The sequence below is a fragment of the Mustelus asterias genome, chromosome 7 (genome assembly GCF_964213995.1).
Source record: "Mustelus asterias chromosome 7, sMusAst1.hap1.1, whole genome shotgun sequence".
NCBI lineage: Eukaryota > Metazoa > Chordata > Chondrichthyes > Carcharhiniformes > Triakidae > Mustelus > Mustelus asterias.
The window spans coordinates 121,941,534-121,965,001 of NC_135807.1; the positions used below are offsets into that span (position 1 = coordinate 121,941,534).

Genomic DNA, 23,468 nt, shown 5'->3' on the forward strand with positions numbered 1-23,468 from the left:
GGAGGAAATGGCCGAGTGAGGGAACCATGGTTCACGAAAGAGGTGGAATGTCTTGTGAAAAGGAAGAGGGAAGCTTATGTAGGGATGAGGAAACAAGGTTCAGATGGCTCGATTGAGGGTTACAAGTTAGCAAGGAATGAACTGAAAAAGGGGCTTAGGAGAGCTAGGAGGGGACACGAGAAGTCCTTGGCGGGTCGGATCAAGGAAAACCCCAAGGCTTTTTACTCTTATGTGAGGAATAAAAGAATGACCAGGGTGAGGTTAGGGCCGGTCACGGACAGTAGTGGGAACTTGTGTATGGAGTCAGTAGAGATAGGCGAGGTGATGAATGAATATTTTTCTTCAGTGTTCACCAAGGAGAGGGACCATGTTTTTGAGGAAGAGAAGGTGTTACAGGCTAATAGGCTGGAGGAAATAGATGTTCGGAGGGAGGATGTCCTGGCAGTTTTGAATAAACTGAAGGTCGATAAGTCCCCTGGGCCTGATGAAATGTATCCTAGGATTCTTTGGGAGGCAAGGGATGAGATTGCAGAGCCTTTGGCTTTGACCTTTGGGTCCTCGCTGTCCACGGGGATGGTGCCAGAGGATTGGAGAATGGCGAATGTTGTTCTTCTGTTTAAGAAAGGGAATAGAAATGACCCTGGTAATTATAGACCGGTTAGTCTTACTTCGGTGGTTGGTAAATTGATGGAAAAGGTCCTTAGAGATGGGATTTACAACCATTTAGAAAGATGCGGATTAATCCGGGATAGTCAGCACAGATTCGTGAAGGGCAAGTCGTGCCTCACAAATTTGATTGAATTTTTTGAGGAGGTAACTAAATGTGTTGATGAAGGTAGAGCAGTTGATGTCATATACATGGATTTTAGTAAGGCGTTTGATAAGGTCCCCCATGGTCGGCTTATGATGAAAGTGAGGAGGTGTGGGATAGAGGGAAAGTTGGCCGATTGGATAGGTAACTGGCTGTCTGATCGAAGACAGAGGGTGGTGGTGGATGGGAAATTTTCAGATTGGAGGCAGGTTGCTAGCGGAGTGCCACAGGGATCAGTGCTTGGTCCTCTGCTCTTTGTGATTTTTATTAATGACTTAGAGGAGGGGGCTGAAGGGTGGATCAGTAAATTTGCTGATGACACCAAGATTGGTGGAGTAGTGGATGAGGTGGAGGGCTGTTGTAGGCTGCAAAGAGACATAGATAGGATGCAAAGCTGAGCTGAAAAATGGCAAATGGAGTTTAACCCTGATAAATGTGAGGTGATTCATTTTGGTAGGACTAATTTAAATGTGGATTACGGGGTCAAAGGTAGGGTTCTGAAGACCGTGGAGGAACAGAGAGATCTTGGGGTCCATATCCACAGATCTCTAAAGGTTGCCACTCAAGTGGATAGAGCTGTGAAGAGGGCCTATAGTGTGTTAGCTTTTATTAACACGGGGTTGGAGTTTAAGAGGCGTGGGGTTATGCTGCAACTGTACAGGAGCTTGGTGAGACCACATTTGGAATATTGTGTGCAGTTCTGGTCACCTCACTATAAGAAGGATGTGGAAGCGCTGGAAAGAGTGCAGAGGAGATTTACCAGGATGCTGCCTGGTTTGGAGGGTAGGTCTTATGAGGAAAGGTTGAGGGAGCTAGGGCTGTTCTCTCTGGAGTGGAGGAGGCTGAGGAGAGACTTAATAGAGATTTATAAAATGATGAAGGGGATAGATAGAGTGAACGTTCAAAGACTATTTCCTCGGGTGGATGGAGCTATTACAAGGGGGCATAACTATAGGGTTCGTGGTGGGAGATACAGGAAGGATATCAGAGGTAGGTTCTTTACGCAGAGAGTGGTTGGGGTGTGGAATGGACTGCCTGCAGTGATAGTGGAGTCAGACACTTTAGGAACATTTAAGCGGTTATTGGATAGGCACATGGAGCGCACCAGGATGATAGGGAGTGGGATAGCTTGATCTTGGTTTCAGATAAAGCTCGGCACAACATCGTGGGCCGAAGGGCCTGTTCTGTGCTGTACTGTTCTATGTTCTACACCCTAACCATTTGAACTCTTTAAATTTCTATTCTGTCCTAAGTACCCTTTAGGTACAATCATATACATATATTTATAGTTTGAAGTGAGTAGCAGCTGCATCCCTCCTATAAATTAATCCCTCTCTCTCAAGTCAGTTTTTCATGTTGACATGAAGAATCATGTGTTTATCATTAATGATTAGTTACTGTACTGTTCTTACTTGTGTCAACATGGTGCAAGTAAATCAAAGAGGCATGTTCTGAAATTGCACTGCTCTCCTGATAGTATTGAGCCTCATGGGAGTAAATGTAGATGTTAAAATCAGGCCTGCAGGATTGTGCACCATTTTTGCATTGTCAAAACAAGCCAGGTTTCATTTATAGTCTCAAAAGTTACATTAATTGGCCCTGTGCCCAATGTCACATTCTTTTGGCAAACTTCACACTGAACACTCACATCACCCATGTAAAATAGGCACAATGTGACTTAAGCCCTTGGCCTGGAGAGTTGAAATTGAATTCATAAAGTAAAACTTATGTTGGTTAAGTTGACAAACTTATTTTTAAAGGAAGTATTGATGCTTTGTTGAATTTTTCACCTTGTATTAATTTTTGCTGTGTTGAAAGAGATCATTTTGCATTTTCCTTTTTATTTTAGAACATAGAACAGTACAGCACAGAACAGGCCCTTCGGCCCACGATGTTGTGCCGAGCTTTATCTGAAACCAAGATCAAGCTATCCCACTCCCTATCATCCTGGTGCGCTCCATGTGCCTATCCAATAACCGCTTAAATGTTCCTAAAGTGTCTGACTCCACTATCACTGCAGGCAGTCCATTCCACACCCCAACCACTCTCTGCGTAAAGAACCTACCTCTGATATCCTTCCTGTATCTCCCACCACGAACCCTATAGTTATGCCCCCTTGTAATAGCTCCATCCACCCGAGGAAATAGTCTTTGAACGTTCACTCGATCTATCCCCTTCATCATTTTATAAACCTCTATTAAGTCTCCCCTCAGCCTCCTCCGCTCCAGAGAGAACAGCCCTAGCTCCCTCAACCTTTCCTCATAAGACCTACCCTCCAAACCAGGCAGCATCCTGGTAAATCTCCTCTGCACTCTTTCCAGTGCTTCCACATCCTTCTTATAGTGAGGTGACCAGAACTGCACACAATATTCCAAATGTGGTCTCACCAAGGTCCTGTACAGTTGCAGCATAACCCCACGGCTCTTAAACTCCAACCCCCTGTTAATAAAAGCTAACACACTATAGGCCTTCTTCACAGCTCTATCCACTTGAGTGGCAACCTTTAGAGATCTGTGGATATGGACCCCAAGATCTCTCTGTTCCTCCACAGTCTTCAGACCTTTTTATTTTACAGTCCTTTTTATTTTACAATGATTTCAATCCAGATTGTTGCTTGCAATTGAAATTGCAACAAACCAAAGAGCATAGTTAATTTTGGCATTCCTGTAGCCCTACACATTTTAGATGAGGAAGATGATTTCATAAAAGCACACCAAAAAAGATAAATGATGACACTTGAGGCATAGTGTACCCCAGGATCTGTATTTGCAGACATTCCTGCATGGGGATGTCAGATGAAGCATGCTGTGTACACCTCTGCCCCATAATTTCCAAAATAGAAATGGCCCTTCTATTGGCTGTGAACAAACAACGGTGCTAAATATTAATGCCATCTAATCCTTCCAAAGACTGCCCCAGGGACCATCTCTCAACGTGTTGTGTTTGCAAGGGATGCCACCATTGCCACTTTCATTATGAAAGGAAGCATCAAGTGGTCTGGGCATAAAACCCTTATAAGATGCTATAGAATGTCCATGAACTGTGCCGGGTGTCTTATGCCCAAGTATGATAATGTGCAAAATGTTGGGTGCGTTTATGATGGTACTTTCTTGATTGCAGAAAACATCTCACTGATTTGCTTCTTAAGGTCCAGCATCGTTCACACTCTATGCAATGTTCATCCATGTAGTTTGCAAGGAGATTCCCCCTGCTCCTCCCCCAACCTTCTACAATGAGATTCATGCTCATTTGCTGTGCCTCCTGCAGCAGGACTTTCAAGGCATCCTCAATAAATGGGTGATCTTCACAACAACCCTGTATGCACATGTATTCCTAAGTTGTATTTCTACAAACAGCAATCACTAGTTGTTGCATGTACCAGGTTTGTAATGTTGCAAAGCAATTTAAAGGATCTTTAGGTAAAGCAGGTGTCATGTTCAAGGCCAATTGTAGTGCCGTTCTACTAGGAAGTGTGCTACAGCAGCCCAGCAGTGACTTTTTCTACATTCGTTTTCACCTCCGTCCCTGAGGATTCACTAGTCTCCATTCAGCAAAGCCCAGCACAGCTAAAATCAAGAATCTAGCAGTGCAGTAGGACTGAGTCTGTGGTGGCACCTTCCATGGCACTGCACTCAGGTGCTTCAAAAGAGTGAGACCCCACTCCTTGCCCACTTTGTCAACATGAAGTTGGGTAAGAATGTGGTGAAAAATGTTTGGAGCATTTAGTTGATACTGAACCTTACAACAACAGCTTGAATTTACAGAAACAGGGAAACTAGAAGGAGGAGTTGGCCATTTGGCCCTTCATGCCTGCTCTGCTATTCATTATCATCATGGCTGATCATCCAACTTAGTAACCTGTTCCTGCATTCTCTCCCCCCCCCCCCCCCCCACCCTCCCAATATCCTTTGATCCCTTTAGCCCCAAGAGCTATATCTGACTCCTTGAAAATGTACAATGTTTTGGCCTTAACTACTTTCTGTGGTAGAGAATTCCACAGGCTCACCACTCTCTGGGTGAAGAAATTTTTCCTCATCTCAGTCCTAAATGGTTTACCCAATGTCCTTCGACTATGACCCCTGGTTCTGGACTCTCCCAGCTATCAGGAACATCCTTCCTGCATCTTCCCTGCCGAGTCCTGTTAGAATTTTTTAGGTTTATATGAGATCCCCCTTCATTCTTCTAAACTCCAGCGAATATAGTGCTAATCAACTCAACTCTCCTTGTACATCAATCCTGCCTTCCCAGAAATCAGTCTGCTAAGTTTTTAATACACTCCCTCCATAGCAAGAGCATCATTCCTCAGACAAGGAGACCAAAACTGCACAAAATATTCCAGGTGTGGTCTCACCAAGGCCTTGTATAACTGCAGCAGGACATCCTTGCTCCTGTACTCCATCCTCTCGCTACGAAGGCCAACATTCCATTTGCCGCCTTCACTGCCTGCTGCACCTGCATGCTTAGTTTCTGTGACTGGTGTACAAGGATACCCAATGTTGCACATTCCTCTCTCCCAGTCTATAGCCATTCAGCTAATAATCTGCCTTCAGGTTTTTGCGACTAAAGTGGATAACCTCACATTTATCCACATTATACTGTATCTGCCATGCATTTACCCACTCACGCAACTTGTCCAAATCAATTGAAGCATCTCTACATCCTCCTCTCAGCTCACCCTCCCACCCAACTTTGTGTCATCTGCAAATTTGGAGTTATTATATTTATATAGTTCCCTCATCTAAATTATTAACATACATTGTGACTATCTAGGGTCCTAGCACTGATCCCGATGATACCCCAGTAGTCACTGCTTGAAAAAACCCTGTTTACTCCTACTCTTTGTTTCCTGTCTGCCAACCAGTTTTCTATCCGTCTCATTACCTTACCCCCCGGTACCATGCGTCTTAATTTTACATGTTAACCTCTTATGTGGGACCTTGTCAAAAGCTTTCTGAAAGTCCAAATATGCCATATACACTGGCTCCCATTCATCAATTCTACCAGTTACATCCTCGAAAAATTTCAAGCATGATTTCCCTTTCCATGCTGACTCTGTCTGATACTGCTATTGTTTTCCAAGTGCTCTGCTATTATATCTTTTATAACAGCATTTTCCCCATTACCAATGTCAGGCTGACTCTTCTATAATTTGCTGTTTTCTCTCTACCACCCTTTTTAAATAGTGGGGTTACATTAGCTACCCTCCAATCCGTAAGAATTGTTCCAGAGTCTATAGATTCTTGGAAGATGATCATCAATGCATCCACTATTTCTAGGGCCACATTTCCAGTACATTATTTGTATTCTCATTTGTGAAGACAAAACCAAGATACAGTGGAACCCCGATTTAACACGCCCCGATTTAGCGCGAATTCGGATATAACGCGATGAATCATTGGACTCTTTTTTTTCCCGCAAAAAATTGGCAAATTTAGCGCGACCCTGATTTAGCGCGACCCCGCTTTTTTCGCGATAACATTTTATGGACCCCAACCATCGCGTTATAACAGGGTCGCACTGTATATATTGAGTTGGTCAGCCACTTCTTTGTTCACTATTATAAATTCCCCTTTTTCTGACTGTAAGGGATCTACATTTGTCTTCAATCTGTTTCTCTTCACACACTTATAGAAGCTTTTAGTCAGTTTATATGTTCCCCACAAGCTAACTTTTTTATTCTATTTTCTCCTTCTTAATCAATCCCTTTGTTCATAGAAATCATAGAAACCCTACAGTATAGAAAGAGGCCATTTGGCCCATCGAGTCTGCACCGACCACAAACCCACCAGGCCCTACCCCTATATCCCTACATATTTACCCACTAAGCCTTCTAACCTACGCATCTCAGGACACTAAGGGCAATTTTTAGCATGGCCAATCAACCAAACTCGCACATCTTTGGACTGTGGGAGGAAACCGGAACACCCGGAGGAAACCCACGCTTGTTCTCCTTTGCTGGATTCTAAACTGCTCCTAATCTTCAGGTCTGCTATTTTTTTGGCCAATTTATATGCATCTTCCTTGGATCTAATATTATCTCTAATTCCTCTTGTAAGCCATGGTCTGGCCACCTTTCCCATTTTATTTTTTGCACTCGATAGGAATGCACAATTGCTGCAGTTCACGCATATGCTCTTTCAATGTTTGCCATTGCCTATCCACTGTCATCACTTTAAGTAAAATTACTCAATCCATCATAGCCAACTCATACCTCATACCATCATGGGGATGAGAAAAATTTCAGCCATGATTGAATGGCGGAGCAGACTCGATGGGCCGAGTGCATAATTCTACTCCTATGATCTTATGGTTTACTTTATTTAGATTCAGGACCCTAATCTCAGAATCATCTCCGTCACTCTCCACCTTAATGAAAAATTCTACCATATTATGGTCACTTACCCCCAAAGGGCCTCACACAACTAGATTGCCAATTATTCCTTTCTCATTACACAATACCCAGTCTAGGATGGTCTGTTCTCTAGTTGGTTCCTCATCATATTGATCCAGAAAATCATCCCACATACACTCCAGGAATTCCTCCTCTATGGTATTGTGACTAATTTGATTTACTCAATCTACATGCGGATTAAAGTCACCCATAATTGCAGATGTTCTTTTATTGCATGCATCTCTAATTTCCTGTTTAATGCAGTCCCCAACATCACTACTACAGTTTGGGGGTGTATATATAACCTCCATTAATGTTTTTTGCCCCTTGGTGTTTCTACGCTCTACCCATACAGATTCCACATCGTCAGAGCTAATGTCTTTCCATACTTTGCAAAGCAACTCCACCGCTTTTTCCTTTTTTTCTGTCCTTCTCAAGTACTGAATACCCCTGGATGTTCAGTTCCCATCCCTGCTCACCTTGCAACCATGTCTCCATCATCCCGACCATATAGAGTCATAGAGGTTTACAGCATGGAAACAGGCCCTTTGGCCCAACTTGTCCATGCCGCCCTTTTTTTTTTTGAAACCCCTAAACTAATCCCAATTGCCCGCATTTGGCCCATATCCCTCTATACTCATCATACCCATGTAACTATCTAAATGCTTTTTAAAAGATAAAATTGTACCCACCACCACCCCTGGCAGCCCGCTCCAGACACCCACCACCCTCTGCGTGAAAAAATTGCCCCTCTGGACATTTTTGTATCTCTCCCCTCTCACCTTAAACCTATGCCCTCTAGTTTTAGACTCCCCTACCTTTGGGAAAAGATATTGACTATCTACCTTGTCTATGCCCCTCATTATTTTATAGACTTCTATAAGGTCACCTCTCAGCCTCCTACGCTCCAGAGAAAAAAGTCCCAGTCTATTCAGCCTCTCCTTATAACTCAATCCATCAAGTCCCGGTAGCATCCTAGTAAATCTTTTCTGCACTCTTTCTAGTTTAATAATATCCTTTCTATAATAGGGTGACCAGAATTGCACACAGTATTCCAAGTCTGTGTGGAGTTTGCACATTCTCCTCGTGTCTGCGTGGGTTTCCTCCGGGTGCTCCGGTTTCCTCCCACAGTCCAAAGATGTGCGGGTTAGGTTGATTGGCCAGGTTAAAAAAATTGCCCCTTAGAGTCCTGGGATGTGTAGGTTAGTGGGATTAGCGGGTAAAATATGTGGGGGTGGGGGTAGGGCCTGGGTGGGATTGTGGTCGGTGCAGACTCGATGGGCCGAATGGCCTCCTTCTGCACTGTAGGGCTTCTATGATTCTTCTATGAAGTGTGGCCTTACCAATGTCTTGTACAACGTCAACAAGACGTCCCAACTCTTGTATTCAATGTTCTGACCGATGAAACCAAGCATGCCGAATGCCTTCTTCACCACTCTGTCCACCTGTGACTCCACTTTCAAGGAGCTATGAACATGTATTCCTAGATCTCTTTGTTTTGTAACTCTCCCCAACGCCCTACCATGAACTGAGTAAGTCCTGCCCTGGTTCAATCTACCAAAATGCATTACCTCGCATTTGTCTAAATTAAACTCCATCTGCCATTCGTCAGCCCACTGGCCCAATTGATCAAGATCCTATTGCAATTGGCGATAACCTTCCTCACTGTCCACCATGCCATCAATCTTGGTGTCATCTGCAAACTTACTAACCATGCCCCCTATATTCTCATCCAAATCATTAATATAAATGACAAATAACAGAGGGCCCAGCACTGATCCCTGAGGCACACCGCTGGTCACAGGCCTCCAGTTTGAAAAACAACCACCATTTGGCTTCTGTCAAGAAGCCAATTTTGTATCCATTTAGATACCTCACCCAGGATCCTGTGAGATTTAACTTTATGCAACAACCTACCATGCGGTACCTTGTCAAAGGCCTTGCTAAAGTCCATGTAGACAATATCAACTGCACTGCCCTCACCTACCTTCTTGGTTACCCCTTCAAAAAACTCAATCAAATTTGTGAGACATGATTTTCCACTCACAAAGCCATGCTGACTGTCCCTAATCAGTCCTTGCATCTCTAAATGCCTGTAGATCCTGTCTCTCAAAATACCTTCCAACAATTTACCCACCACAGATGTGAGGCTAACTGGACTATAGTTCCCAGGCTTTTCCCTGCAGCCCTTTTTAAACAAAGGCACAACATTTGCCACTCTCCAATCTTCAGGCACCTCACCCATGACTATTGATGATTCAAATATCTCGGTTGGGGGACCCGCAATTTCCTCCCTAGCCTCCCACAACGTCCTGGGATATACCTCATCAGGTCCCGCAGATTTATCTACCTTGATGCACTTTAAGACTTCCAGCACCTCCTCCTCTGAAATATGTACACTCCTCAAGACATCAATATTTAATTCCCCAAGTTACCTAACATCCATGCTTTTCTCAACAGTAAAAACTGATGAGAAATATTCATTTAGGATCTCACCCATCTCTTGTGGATCCGCACATAGATGACCTTGTTGATCCTTAAGAGGCCTTACTCTCTCCCTTGTTACTCTTGTGCCCTTTATGTATTTGTAGAAGCTCTTTGGATTCTCCTTTGCCTTAATCTGCCTAAACAATTTTGTGTCCCCTTTTTGCCCTCCTGATTTCTCTCTTAACTCTACTCCTACACCCCCTATACCCTTCAAGAGATTCACTTGATCCCAGCTTGATCCCACGTCATGTGCCTCTTTCTTCTTCTTGACCAGGGCCTCAATATCCCGAGTCATCCAGAGTTCCCGACTTCTGCCAGCCTTGCCCTTCACTCTAAGAGAAATGTGTTTACCCTGAACCCTGGTTAACACACTTTTGAAAGCATGCCACTTACCAGACGTCCCTTTTCCTTCCCACAGACTCCCCCAATTAATTTTTGAAAGTTCCTGCCTGATACCATCAAAATTGGCCTTGCCCCAATTTAGAATATTAACTTTTGGGACAGACCTATCATTCGCCATAGCTATCTTAAAACTAATAGAATTATGGTCACTGGTCCCAAAGTGATCCCTCACTAATACTTCTGTCACCTACCCTTCCTTATTTCCCAAGAGGAGGTCAAGTTTTTCCCCCTCTCTAGTCGGGCCATCCACATACTGAATGAGAAATTCCTCCTGAATACACTCAACAAAATATCATACCCGTTTACATCTATTCGTGTAATTAATTCATCCAATTTATTGCAAATGCTCCGTGCATTAAGGCACAAAGCCTTACAGCTTGTCTTTTTAACATTCTTTGTCCCATTTTCATTATTTTTCACTGTGGTCGTGTTTGACACCAGCCCTTGATTTCTCTGTTACCTTTCTTATTCCCTTTCTGTCTTTCGTTCTTGTCCTTGTTTCCCCTTCCTCTGACTCCTTGCATAGTTTCCCGTCCCCCTGGTATTTTAATTTAAACCCTCCCCAAACACTGTAGCAAATACCCCCCCTAGGACATCAGTTCCAGTCCTGACCAGGTGCAATCTGTCCAGTTTGTGCTGGTGCCACCTCCCCCAAAACCGGTCCCAATGTTTCAGGAATCTGAAACATTTCCCCTCGCACCATCTCTTCAGCCTCATATTCATTTGCTACTTCCTGCGATTTCTGCTCTGACTAACATGTGGCACTGGTAGCAATGAGATCAGACCTTTGACGTCCTACTTTTAACTTACTTCCTAACTCCCTATATTCTGCTTTTAGCACCTCATCCTTTTTTTCACCTATGCCATTTGAATCAATGTGTGTCACGACCACTGACTGTTCACCCTCCCTCTCCAGAATGCCCTGTAGCTGCTCTGAGACATCCTTGACCCTAGCATCAAAGGCAACACACTATCCTGGAGTCTCATTTGTGGCCACAGAAATGCTGATTTATTCCATGTTGCAATTGCATTCCCACACTTTTTACTCCTCACTCATGCAGTAGAGCCAACTGTGGTGCAACAAATTGAGCTGTTGCTGCTTTCCCAAGAGGCCATTCCCCAACAGTATCCAAAGCAGTATATCCGTTTTGCAGTGGAATGGCCAAAGGTGATTCCTGCACTGCCTGCCTAGCCCTCCTGGTGGTCACCCATTCCCTTCCTGCCTGCGGTGTGACCACCTCTCTATACATGCTATTCATGATGCTCTCCGCCTTGCAAATGCTCCACAGTGTACCCAGCTGCTGCTCCAACTCCGAAACCCAGGCTTCTCGGAGCTGCAGCTGGAGACACTTCCTGCACATGTGCTGGCACCAGGCACTGGAAATGTTCCCAGCTTCCCACAAAGGGCAGGAGGAGCACACCACAGCTTTGAGCTCTTCTGCCATGACTTAACACTTTACATTAAACCTTTTGGAAGATATTTAAGATCACATATCAATTAGTCTAGTCCCCTTCTTCTCTAGTCCTTGTTACTACAAGAATATAGCCCTTACAAACTATAAACCACAAAATAAAAGATGTTACAAACTATAAGCGATAAAAATAGTACCTGATTGAGCTCACCCAATCAGCTGCTCCCACTTGCCCTACAGCACTTTTGAATCCTGACTTCACCTCGGAGCTCCAAACCCCAAGCTTGCACTCTGATCCCTCACTGGACTCTCGCGCTATCTCCAACCTCCTAACTGTCTCTCCACTCAGGCTGTTTTCAATCTCCCGACTCTCCACTTGCACTGTTTTGAATCTCCCAACTATCTCTCCACTCATGCTGATTTCCATCTCTTAGCTGCGCTTTCAGTGTTGCTCTATCTTGCATCCTTGTGTCCTACCGACTCTGCTCTCAGTCTTGCTCGATGTTGTGCCTTTTTATCCTCCCGGCTCCGATCTCAGTGTCTCTCTATCTGGCACTCTTTTATCATCCTGTTCTCCTCGTGCATTTTTTACATGAAGACCTTTTAATACAGAAAGCCATCCCACAGTGTTTCACAAAGACATAATCAAAAACAGATGGCAAGCCAAGGAAGGAAGTATTTGAAAGCATGAACAAAATCTTGATTAAAGAGGCAAATTTTAAAGAATGTCTGAAAGGACGGGGAGGGGAAGAGGCAATGGAACGAGGGAGGGAATTTGGACCCAGAAGGCTGAAGGCACTGTCACCAATTGAAGGACTAAGAGAGGGCCCAGACGCAGAAGAAGATTTTTGGGTTTTAAAGTTTATTTAACAGTCACAATGCAATGAAGTTACTGTGAAAATCCCTTAGTTGCCAGGAGAATTTAGCATGGCTAATGCACCTAACCAACATGTCTTTCAGACTGTGGGAGGAAACTGGAGCATCCGGAGGAAACCCACTCGGACACAGGGAGAATCTGCAGACTCTGCACAGACAGTCTCCCAAGCCGGGAATCAAACCCGGGTCCCTGGCGCTGTGAGGCAGCATTGCTAACCACTGTGCCACCCCCGGCACAGTTTGTAGTAGATGTTCTGCAGATAGGGAGTGTTTTCAAGCAGATTTAACTGGAGGTCTTGGTACATCGCTGAAAGGCTCCTTTTTGGTCTAGCTACAATATCAGCAGTGGCTACCACTCCTGCTTGTGCTGCCTGTGCTCCAAGCTGCCAGCCTCCAATTATGAGACAGCATTTTCTCTTGGAGAGGGACCGCAGTCTCATCTATAATAATTGAAAGCCCATCAAATAAAAAATTAAAGTGGGGTGAAAAGGAAGGAGACAAAAGGCGGGTAACTATAGGCCGGTCAGCTTAACGTCTGTAGTAGGGAAAATGCTGGAATCCATTATTAAAGAGGAGATAGCAGGGCATCTGGATAGAAATGGTTCGATCAATCAGACGCAGCATGGATTCATGAGGGGAAAGTCGTGCTTGACGAACATGTTGGATTTTTATGAAGATGTGACTAGGGCGGTTGATGGAGGAGAACCGGTGGATGCGGTGTTTTTGGATTTCCAAAAGGCGTTTGATAAGGTGCCCCATAAAAGGCTACTGAAGAAGATTAGGGCACACGGAGTTGGGGGTAGTGTGTTAAAGTGGATTGGGGACTGGCTATCCGACAGGAAGCAAAGAGTCGGAATAAATGGGTGTTTTTCCGGTTGGAGGAAGGTAACTAGTGGCGTGCCGCAGGGATCGGTACTCGGGCCGCAACTATTTACCATTTATATAGATGATCTGGAGGAGGGGACGGAGTGTAGGGTAACGAAGTTTGCAGACGACACAAAGATAAGTGGAAAAGTGAATCGTGTGGAGGACGGAGAAGATCTGCAGAGAGATTTGGACAGGCTGAGTGAGTGGGCGAGGATATGGCAAATGGAGTATAACGTTGAGAAATGCGAGGTTATACACTTTGGAGGAAATAATAACAAATGGGATTACTATCTCAATGGAAACAAATTAAAACATGCTACCGTGCAAAGGGACCTGGGGGTCCTTGTGCATGAGACGCAAAAGCCCAGTCTGCAGGTACAACAGGTGATCAAGAAGGCAAATGGGATGTTGGCCTATATTGCGAGGGGGATAGAATATAAAAGCAGGGATGTCTTGATGCACCTGTACAGGGCATTGGTGAGGCCGCAGCTGGAATACTGTGTGCAGTATTGGTCCCCTTATATGAGGAAGGATATATTGGCATTGGAGGGAGTGCAGAGAAGGTTCACCAGGTTGATACCGGAGATGAGGGGTTTGGATTATGAGGAGAGGCTGAGGAGATTGGGTTTGTACTCGTTGGAGTTTAGAAGGATGAGGGGGGATCTTATGGAGACTTATAAGATAATGCGGGGGCTGGATAGGGTGGAGGCGGAGAGATTCTTTCCACTTAGTAAGGAAGTTAAAACTAGAGGACACAGCCTCAAAATAAAGGGGGGTCGGTTTAAGACAGAGTTGAGGAGGAACTTCTTCTCCCAGAGGGTGGTGAATCTCTGGAATTCTCTGCCCACTGAGGTGGTGGAGGCTACCTCGCTGAATATGTTTAAAGCGCGGATGGATGGATTCCTGATCGGTAAGGGAATTAAGGGTTATGGGGATCAGGCGGGTAAGTGGTACTGATCCACGTCAGATCAGCCATGATCTTATTGAATGGCGGGGCAGGCTCGAAGGGCTAGATGGCCTACTCCTGCTCCTATTTCTTATGTTCTTATGTTCTTATGAAACAGCCAACAGAAGGTGAGCAAGCCTCTACATTTAAGCTGAGGTGCAGGGAGCATAATCCAACCCCCTCAGCTGAAATGTAAATAGCTGCAATTTCATACTAAATTGGTAGGTTTCATTGATTTATGGATTGATTGTGTGTGCATTCGCCATATTTTGAAGGTAGTTGTCCGTATGCATGTATATTTACAGTTTTACTCACTAAATATTTGGGATTTTTAGATTAACTGGAATGGCTTTGAAAAATTCTCAATGGGTCACAAACGTGTATTATTAAAGAAAACCGACACTGTTTGGCTTTATGTTTTTCTTAGAGCACTGTGTTATTTGAAACTTAATCAACATAAGGAGGCTGAAGAGGACTGTAACACAGCTTTGCAGCTGGAGCCCACTAATGTAAAAGCATTTTACCGAAGAGCCCTCGCTTGCAAAGGACTAAAAGTAAGGCAATGGATTAGCCACATCAAATGAACACTGAAATTTTATCCATTGGTAACACAATAACTGCGCTGGTTTTGGGGGATTGGGGTGAATATGGGATTCTAACTATTCTGTACCAGCACTGTTGACAACCACTGTTCTATAATGAGCTGACCTTGCTCCTTAATTCAAAGACAGGTCACCATAATAAATAAATATTCCAAATGCTTGACATGCTGCAAATAGACCATGTTCATTTTGGGCACCAGAATTTTGGGGACCAGTAGCACATCACATATTGCTAGTGGCTGAAGGATAAAGAAAACCTTTCTGAAGGGACAGGGATGCAAAACATTGTACGGGGACAAAATAGCCTTTTGAGGTTACCTGGGCTGGGTGGTGGGGGGTGGCGGTGGCAGTGCGGGGTGGCGGTGGCAGTGGAGGGGAGATAATATTTGTATTGGGCCTTGAATGTGTTCATGTGTATTGTGCATCAAGTACTGCTTGGGTGCTCCAGCCACTTTGAGAAGCAGTCCTAGTTGGAATAGCATTAGAGGCTGAAATGAGTGTTGAACATTATCAGTTGCATTGACTCCTAATGTGCTACATTTAGATCTTGCACATTGGGGCTTCATAGACACTTGAGATCCAATCCAATGTATAATAGGGTCTCTTATTTGGCAGCATAGTGGTGAATTTAAATTATTTTGACAATGTCAATTTATGGAGCACCACTGATTCAAATTATTTTCTCAATGACCAGACTGCAAAGGTTGCAACTATGCAGCATCTCATATCCAAATGTCAGTACTCTGAATTGTTAGACTTTCTAAACATTATTAGAATTAGAAACTGTATAATGGCCAAAACCTATTTATTCCCATACATTCTCAGCTTCAGTTGCTAGTGTCACTTGCTAATAATTTGAATGCATTCCATGCATGTCTGTTGTGACTTTGAACTCCGTACCGATCAACTCATAGTTCCCAGTGACTCCAATTAAACATAGCCTTCAAAAATTTCTTCTCATGCTCGCTGCATTGCCCTTCAACCTATATATTGATCCCTCACCCATACATGGACATTCCCCAAATCCAGCATCACATTTGACCTTGAGGCTTTCCTCGAGCTTCCTTCCTTCATCATATTCATTCTATTACCAAGGTTGTTTGCTTCCATCACCACATCTGCTGAAATTCTTTAGTGTGATTTTTCTAATGCCACTCTTCGGAAATCACATTCAGAACTCTCCCAGCAACATCCCACCCACTTAAAGTTCCTTATTCAGAATACCCCTCTTTTTCCCAAGCTCCATAGGCTCCCTGTATTTTTCCGCACACTCATTTCCCCTCTGATCTCAGTCCATAGTTTCTTGTGCATTCTGGAAAGGATCAACTTTGTAGAAAAGTGAATTGCAATTGTTAAACATCCAATAGGTATTCATCATTGTATTTTCATAGGAGGGATTATCTACTTGAAGCTCTTTGTATAATTTTATTAATATTACGTATTGAATGATGTGTTGTTCCAGAAGGTGAGGATGATGATCCAGGATGATGATCTCTGGATTACCATCTGATCCACTTGCTAATTGGCATAAGGATAAATGGATCAGGAAAGGACTGTTGTGGGAAGGACGAGTTCTATTTCATGAAACATTGGCATCAAACGCTATATCTGAAATAGGCTGAGACCACAGAGCAAGCAGAACAAATATACAAGACTGTAGAAAGGACTTCAGACCAATAGAAGGTGATCAGACAGTGAAAACACTATGGAACAGCCAAGAATGCATAACATTGTTGATAGTTGTCTGCAGACATCCTGACTGTAGTGATGTAGCAGGAGTATGTATAAATATGTGAGATCAGTGAGGCATGTAGCAGAAATTGCATTGTTATGATAGAAAATATTATTTTTCACACAAACTAGTCTCCCCTCCAACCACAGTGGTAAAATGCCAGCAGAGGTAGGAAAATCTCCTTTACTGACCACTTAAGGGACTCAGTTGGGCTCTGGATAGATGGGCTATCTGCTGGAAAAACGGCAAGGCAGAGAGAAAGCAGAGCGCCCACTTATGCTTGGCTTGATAACTTCTGAATTACTGGGCAGCTGCGCAGCCTAAAGGGAACACTGATCATGACCTCACTGCTTTTCTCCAGACACAGTAAGAAGTTTCACAACACCAGGTTAAAGTCCAACAGGTTTATTTGGTCGCAAAAGCCACTGGCTTTCGGAGTGCTGCCCGTTCGTCAGGTGAGTGGGAGTTCTGTTCACAAACAGGGCATAAAAAGACACAAACTCAATTTACAAAATAATGGTTGGAATGCGAGTCTTTACAGGTAATCAAGTCTTAAAGGTACAGACCATGTGAGTGGAGAGAGGGTTAAGCACAGGTTAAAGAGGTGTGTATTGTCTCCAGCCAGGACAGTTAGTGAGATTTTGCAAACCCAGGCAAGTCGTGGGGATTACAGATAGTGTGACATGATTTCTGTTCTGTAAAATCATTTTTCTTTTCCAGTGTTACACATCTAGTATTGAGGACCTCAATAAACTACTGAAGCTCGACTTCAATGTTGCTGAGGCTCAGAAAGAATTGCTGGAGGTTTCTGAACTTTTGAAACAGATGGGAAAAGAGGAACTTCTTTACAAGACCAGCAAGGAAGAAAAAATGAGAAAAGATATCCCAATACAGGAGGTATATTTTTTATTCTAAATCATCCAACGAGGTTACAAGGCAATTTTTAACCAATTCAAATGGAAACTATAATTCCAGTCGATTCAAAGCAGCTATTCGGGGGTATCTCTTGTTGCTCCCTTGTGGCTTTAATGAACTTGGCATTCAGGAGACAGAAACTTGTGTGCTAATTTGCTCGCCAAACTATCCAAATTGCCATGAAAGTGGTTTAAATATTACCAGGCTGCCAAATTGACACTACGGGTGGAATTTTCCCATCCCACCGTGGGAATCGCAGCGGGCAGGACACAGACCATGCAAAGGTCCATTGACCTCAGGCAGGATTTTCTGGCTTTGGGGTGGGCGTGGCTGGAAAATCCCACCCTGATTGTTACAAATAAGTTCTGTGGAGTGGTGGAAGCCACTGGCTGCTAGCTCCAAACACCAGCCCAGCAACATCCAAGTAATTTGTAATTTTTCACCCAGTATAATTAATAGACAGAAAGATAACAGTCTGCATTGCCACTATTTCTCATGATTTACTCCCTGTTAGAAGGTTCCCAACTGGAAATGCAGTATTGCAGATGTAACTCTGATCAGAAAAGCACCTTTTGTGTGTTTGACAAATACAAAGGTATGAGGCCAGCTTCCACATGAACACTATCGATGCTCAGCTCTGTCACCTCGAATTCCCTCGACCGCTTCCTACTTCAGTGCTATCAGACTGCTTGATTGCCATTCAGTCTTGGATAAATCATTACTTTCTCCAGCCTAACAATGGAAAACTGACGTTTTTATTTTCGGTGCACACCGCAAACTAGCTACTGATTTCATTGCACACTCCAGTCTCAGACTATACCAAGTTAGTTTCGTTTTCAGTGCTGAGTTGAGTTTCAGATCACATATCCTGCATGAATGACAAAGACTGATCATTTTCATGCCCTCTCGCACTGCCAACATTTATCCAACTGCTGAAAACCTATAATTTACACCTTTGTCAGCCACAGACTGGAAGGACTGAATCTTAACAGGTTGTGGTTGGATCAAAGGTTAAGCTTCAAAAAATCTGAAACAGGAACCAACTTGCTAACTTCAGATATTAATGATATGAAGAACAGAAAAACACTCAGCTAGTCAGAAGTGTGTTGCTCATTTAAATATTATAACGAGCCTTTATTTTAACTATCATTCTATTTTTAATTCAAGTCAGTTAGGTTTCCCAGGCCTCAGGAAACCTGGCATGTAAAGAGAGGCAAGAAGTGCTGAATCATAATGTTTACGTCACTGCTTGTGGGTGAACAGAAGCAGGAGTGCTTCCTCCAATCCCAAGAAGCTATCCAGTAAACCAAACCCTACCAATCTGACGGTTCTCCCCCGCGCCCCGCTCTTTATCCACAATTGGGCCCCCACAGCCACCACTGAACATGACCCCACCCATTCCAAACTAGATCTATCTGCTCTCCTTGGCGATAGCCTTGACTGCAGACTTTCCTGCTTGATAGCCATCTGGCCTGTCAATCAGACTAGCCAGGTGGGAAACAGGTAAAAAAATATTTAAAGGAATCCTGAAATTATAAACCGCTAAGAATTTGGGGAAACACAAAGGACTTAAAAAAACAGTAAAGATTGAGTACCTGACAACAGAAATGGAGATAAGGTGGAAGGATTGTTAGGGTCCAAGTCTAGATTTAACTGTAGTAGCAAAGTTACAACAATGTCCTCCAATGCCGTGCAGCCATTTACACAGTACTCAAAAGTGCAACATAATGGGGAATTGAAAAACTGAGTGAGTCTTGGCCCTGTGTTCTCCTCCTAGCGTCCCCACTGGCTCCAAGCATGCACTGAAAACACGCGCTGCAAGTGAGGACACAATTTTCTGACAGCGAATTCTTTTTAAAAAAAATATTGCTATAAAGGCACCTTCTCCATGCCTTGTCTCTTACTCTTACTCACTCTCACTCTCAAACGTTGTCTACTTTTTGGTGCTAAATTTAGCTTCAGTTGTCACCTGTTCCAAACAACAAAAAGGCAACATGTATTTTGGCATCTGAATAGGAAAGGTAAGCCAATGCTTAGGATAAGAGAATACAACAACCAAGAAGGAAAATACGGAAGATTAAACCTGCACAGCTTCTGTCAAATGAATAAAATTTTAATTTGAAGAGTATTTTCTATCAAAGAACAGCACAGCATAGGAACAGGCCCTTTGCGCCCCCCCCCCCCCCCCCCCCCCCCCAGCCAGTGCCGATCACATTGTCCTATCTAGACCAACCACCTGTATCACTCTATTCCCCGCCTGTTCATGTGTATATCTAGATAAGTCTTAAATGTCGCTAACGTGACTGCCTCAACCACCTCACTTGGCAGTGCATTCCAGGCCTCCACCACCCTCTGTGTAAAAAAAAAACTTCAGGTGATGCGCTTTGAAAGCTCGTGATTCCAAATGAACCTATTGGACTTTAATTTGGTGCTGTGAGACTTTTCACTGTGCCCACCCCAGTCCAATGCCGGCATCTCCACATCATCAGTAATCTGGGATAGATGCCATATGGCCCTGGGGATTTGTCTACCTTAATACACCTAACAATTCCTCCCTCGTAATGATATCTGTGCTTTAACTTCATAATGTCGGTTCTGTTTCATTTAAACTAAACAGGAAGTGAAGTTTAGGATTTTGATAGTAGAAATATGTTGCACACTCTTTTGTTCGGCTGAGTACATAGTCATATGGAATTTCAGCTCCAGTTTTGAACTGCAGATATATAAAAATTATTTAAAATAAAGGGTTATGTTTAGACCTGAATTTCAACCAAAATAGCAAATTATTTTCTCCTTTGACCTACCAACCACCAACCCTTTTCCTGCTGAAAATACAGATAATTGGTAGGTACAACTTCACTGATGCCTTGCAGAATCTCACCCAAATAGCCTTCCTAACGTGTGCACTGAGATTGGTTATTCAGCCAAGGGGAACATCATCCCCCCTGCCCCCCTCGCACTTTTCTCCAGCTCTCACAATCCACTTGTATACTTGTATGTTCACTGTTGCCTTGGATGAGCTTAGTTAATTCAACATAGACTAGGAACATTGAATTTCGGAACAGGAGTAGGCCATTCAGCCCCTTTGAATATGCCTTGTCATTTGATAAGATCATGACAATTTCAAGTTGTGATCTCAACTCCACTTTCCTGTCTGCCCGCCCTTAACCTTTGACTCCCTTGACCATCAAAAGTTTAATTCAGCCTTGAATAAATTCAATGACCCACCCTCCATTGCTTTCCAGGAAGAGAATTTCACAGACTAACCACCCCTATGAGAGAAAAACATTCTCCTCATCTCCATCTTAAAACAGGAGACCTCGTGTTCTTAAACTGTCCTCCCTAAACTAGGGACTGAACCTGAGGCTTTCCTGATTCCTGTGGTTCAACATCATGTTGGATAATTGCTTGGGAGACAAATTATCTGTTTAGATTATTGAGATTATACACCTATAACATTGTAAACGTATAGAAAATATATTGTTTTTGGTGGTGTTTTTGATGTCTCGCTGTCATACAATCATTTTTTTAGCTCTGCTTCCACTCCTCATGCTCTCTTTACCTCCTAGTTCCCCTGCTATGCTTTAAGTATAGGTATAGTTGTACGGTATAGTTGCAACTATCTAACTATTTTTGTCAAATCACTCTATTGGTGCAATAATTTACATCTCCCCCTCTGACTTTTTTTTCCATTAGCTGGTGCTCCCCGGGTTACATTCCTCTCTAAGTCAGATAATATAACGATTGTAACTTTGAGATGGAGTGTCCTGCTACATTACAGGCCTGCTGTTTTACAATATTTCATTGCCTGGGTAAAAGTGGTGAAGTTTACTCTCAAGCAGTAATAAATAAACCTTCACATGACACATCCATCAGCTTTTTATGCTCTGAAATCTCTCTCAGATATGTCATAGGTTGAATGCAGTATCCAGACAGCAGTGGAGAAAAATAAAAAAAGCAATCTTGCGAAAGTAAAGTTATTTACACTTTACACAGTAGCTATGCTTGAGTCTCTAATGGCTTGAATGTATGGAATATGTGTTCAGCCATCCAAAACCAAGGGAATTCCAACAAGAGAGAGTCTAACCACTTCCCCTTGACATTCAAACATATTGCCATTCCTGATTCCCCCACCATCAACATCCTGGGAATAATCTTTGACCAGAAACTTAACTAGATCAGCCACATAATTACTGTAATTACCACAAAAACAGGCCAAAGGCTGGCTATTTTACAGCAAGTACCTCATGTCCTGATTCCACAAAGCCTTCCCACATTAATACTGCTGCAATGAGGTATGAGTGGATCTTGAACTAACAAGCACTTTTGTTTAGGTTCCTTGCCTATAGTTTCAGCCGATTCCCTCCCAATCCTAACCATATACAACATTTCATTTTAGTTTGTTGAATAGTTTTTCTTTGCTTTAAGGTATTATTTGATGCTGCTGCCAAGTTTAACCACCCACAAAGCTTTTCAAATTCTACCATTTTTATCTTCCCAAGGTTGCTGATAGTGATGAAGAAGAGGGGAACGTAATTGAATCTGCCAATGGGCAAGAAACTCCAAATAATCCCAAAGCTGTGCAAATGGATTCTGCAATAAGTGAGGATCCATCAACCAGGCAAGGAGCCTTTGGAAATTCTCATCCACCTCTGGACAAAGGAGCTAATTTAAAGCCGACAAATGCATATGAATTTGGCCAATCCTTAAGCTTGTTGCAGGCCAAGAAAGATATTGCTGCCTGTGCAGAACTACTAAAAAATATAGAACCTGAAGACTTGCCATCCATGATGAGCAATAAACTGGAAGGTGATGTGTTCATCATGATTATTCAAGCTTTGAAAGGACATCTATTAGAAAAGGACCCCAGTCTTGTGTATCAGCACCTTGTTCATCTGTGCAAAACAGAAAGATTTAAGGTATGTTTTGTTTAAAATTTAACTACATTTTTAAAAATTGCATAGAATTTAAAAGTCATTCAGTCTAACAGGTCTATGGCAGTGTTTATGGGAGCCTCCTCTCATCCTATCAACATATTCATTTCTTTCTTGCTTGTGTTCTTATCTAGTTTCCCCTTAAATGAACCTGTGCTGTTTAGCTCAACAATTACTCCATTTGATAGCAAGTTCAACATTCTATCCATTCTCTGAGCACAGAAATTTCTTCTGAATTCCTTGCTGGATTCATTACTGGCAATCTTATATTCGTAACCCCACTAGAAGAAACATCTTATCTGCATCTACCTTATTAAGCCCCTTGATGATTATTAAGGTTTCTGTCAGGTCATCTCCAGCCTGTTTAGTCTTTCCTGGTGACCATAACCTCTACCACAAAATTTTGGCACCATCCTTGTAAATCTTTTTTCTCCAGTTCTGTTATATCCTTTTTATAATTTGAAGACCAGAACTGGGCACATTGTGAAGACATTAGAGAAGGTGTGGAGAAGATTCACGAGAATGGTTACAGGATGAGGAGCTTCAGCTTTGTGGATAGATTGGAAGAGGAAATTTGATAGAGGTTTTCAAAATGATGAGGGATTAGGACAGAGTAGATGGGGAGAAATTGTGCCCATTGGCAAAAGGATCCAGAACCAGAGCATGTTCACTTAAGGCGATTGGTAAAAGAAGAAACAGCAAAGCGAAGAAAACCTTCTTACACAGCAAGTGTTTGGGATGTGGAATGCACTGCCTGAGAGTTTGGTGGAGGCAAATTCAATTGAGGCATCCAAAAGAGAATTGGATTGCTGGACTGCAGGGAAAAAACAGGGTAGAGAGAGTAGATAAGTTACTCTTGCAGAGAGCTGGCACAGATATGATGACATGACTGGCTGCTTTCCATGCTGTAACCATTCTATTAGATGAGTACTCTGAATGTGTTCAATAGAAGTTGGAAATAACTTTGTTTTTGAATTCTGCTTGTTTGTATTTTTTATTGCCTTTGTTAATCTTCATTTCTACTTTTAATAATCTGTGAATCTGTACCCTTAGACCACTTTACTTCTCCACCTCAATTCCAATTAGAATCTAA

At 43.0% G+C, this 23,468-nt stretch overlaps 1 protein-coding gene across 3 annotated transcripts in view; it reads left to right on the top strand.

Annotated features, from left to right (window-relative positions):
- Positions 1-23,468, top strand: part of LOC144495912 (sperm-associated antigen 1-like) — a 122,294-nt gene that overhangs the window by 85,112 nt on the left and 13,714 nt on the right. For all 3 annotated transcript variants that reach the window (XM_078216716.1, XM_078216717.1, XM_078216718.1), the window contains 3 exons: positions 14,620-14,746; positions 17,247-17,423; positions 21,944-22,360. In XM_078216716.1, coding sequence (XP_078072842.1) covers positions 14,620-14,746; positions 17,247-17,423; positions 21,944-22,360 — 721 coding nt within the window. The remainder of the gene's footprint in view (positions 1-14,619; positions 14,747-17,246; positions 17,424-21,943; positions 22,361-23,468) is intronic.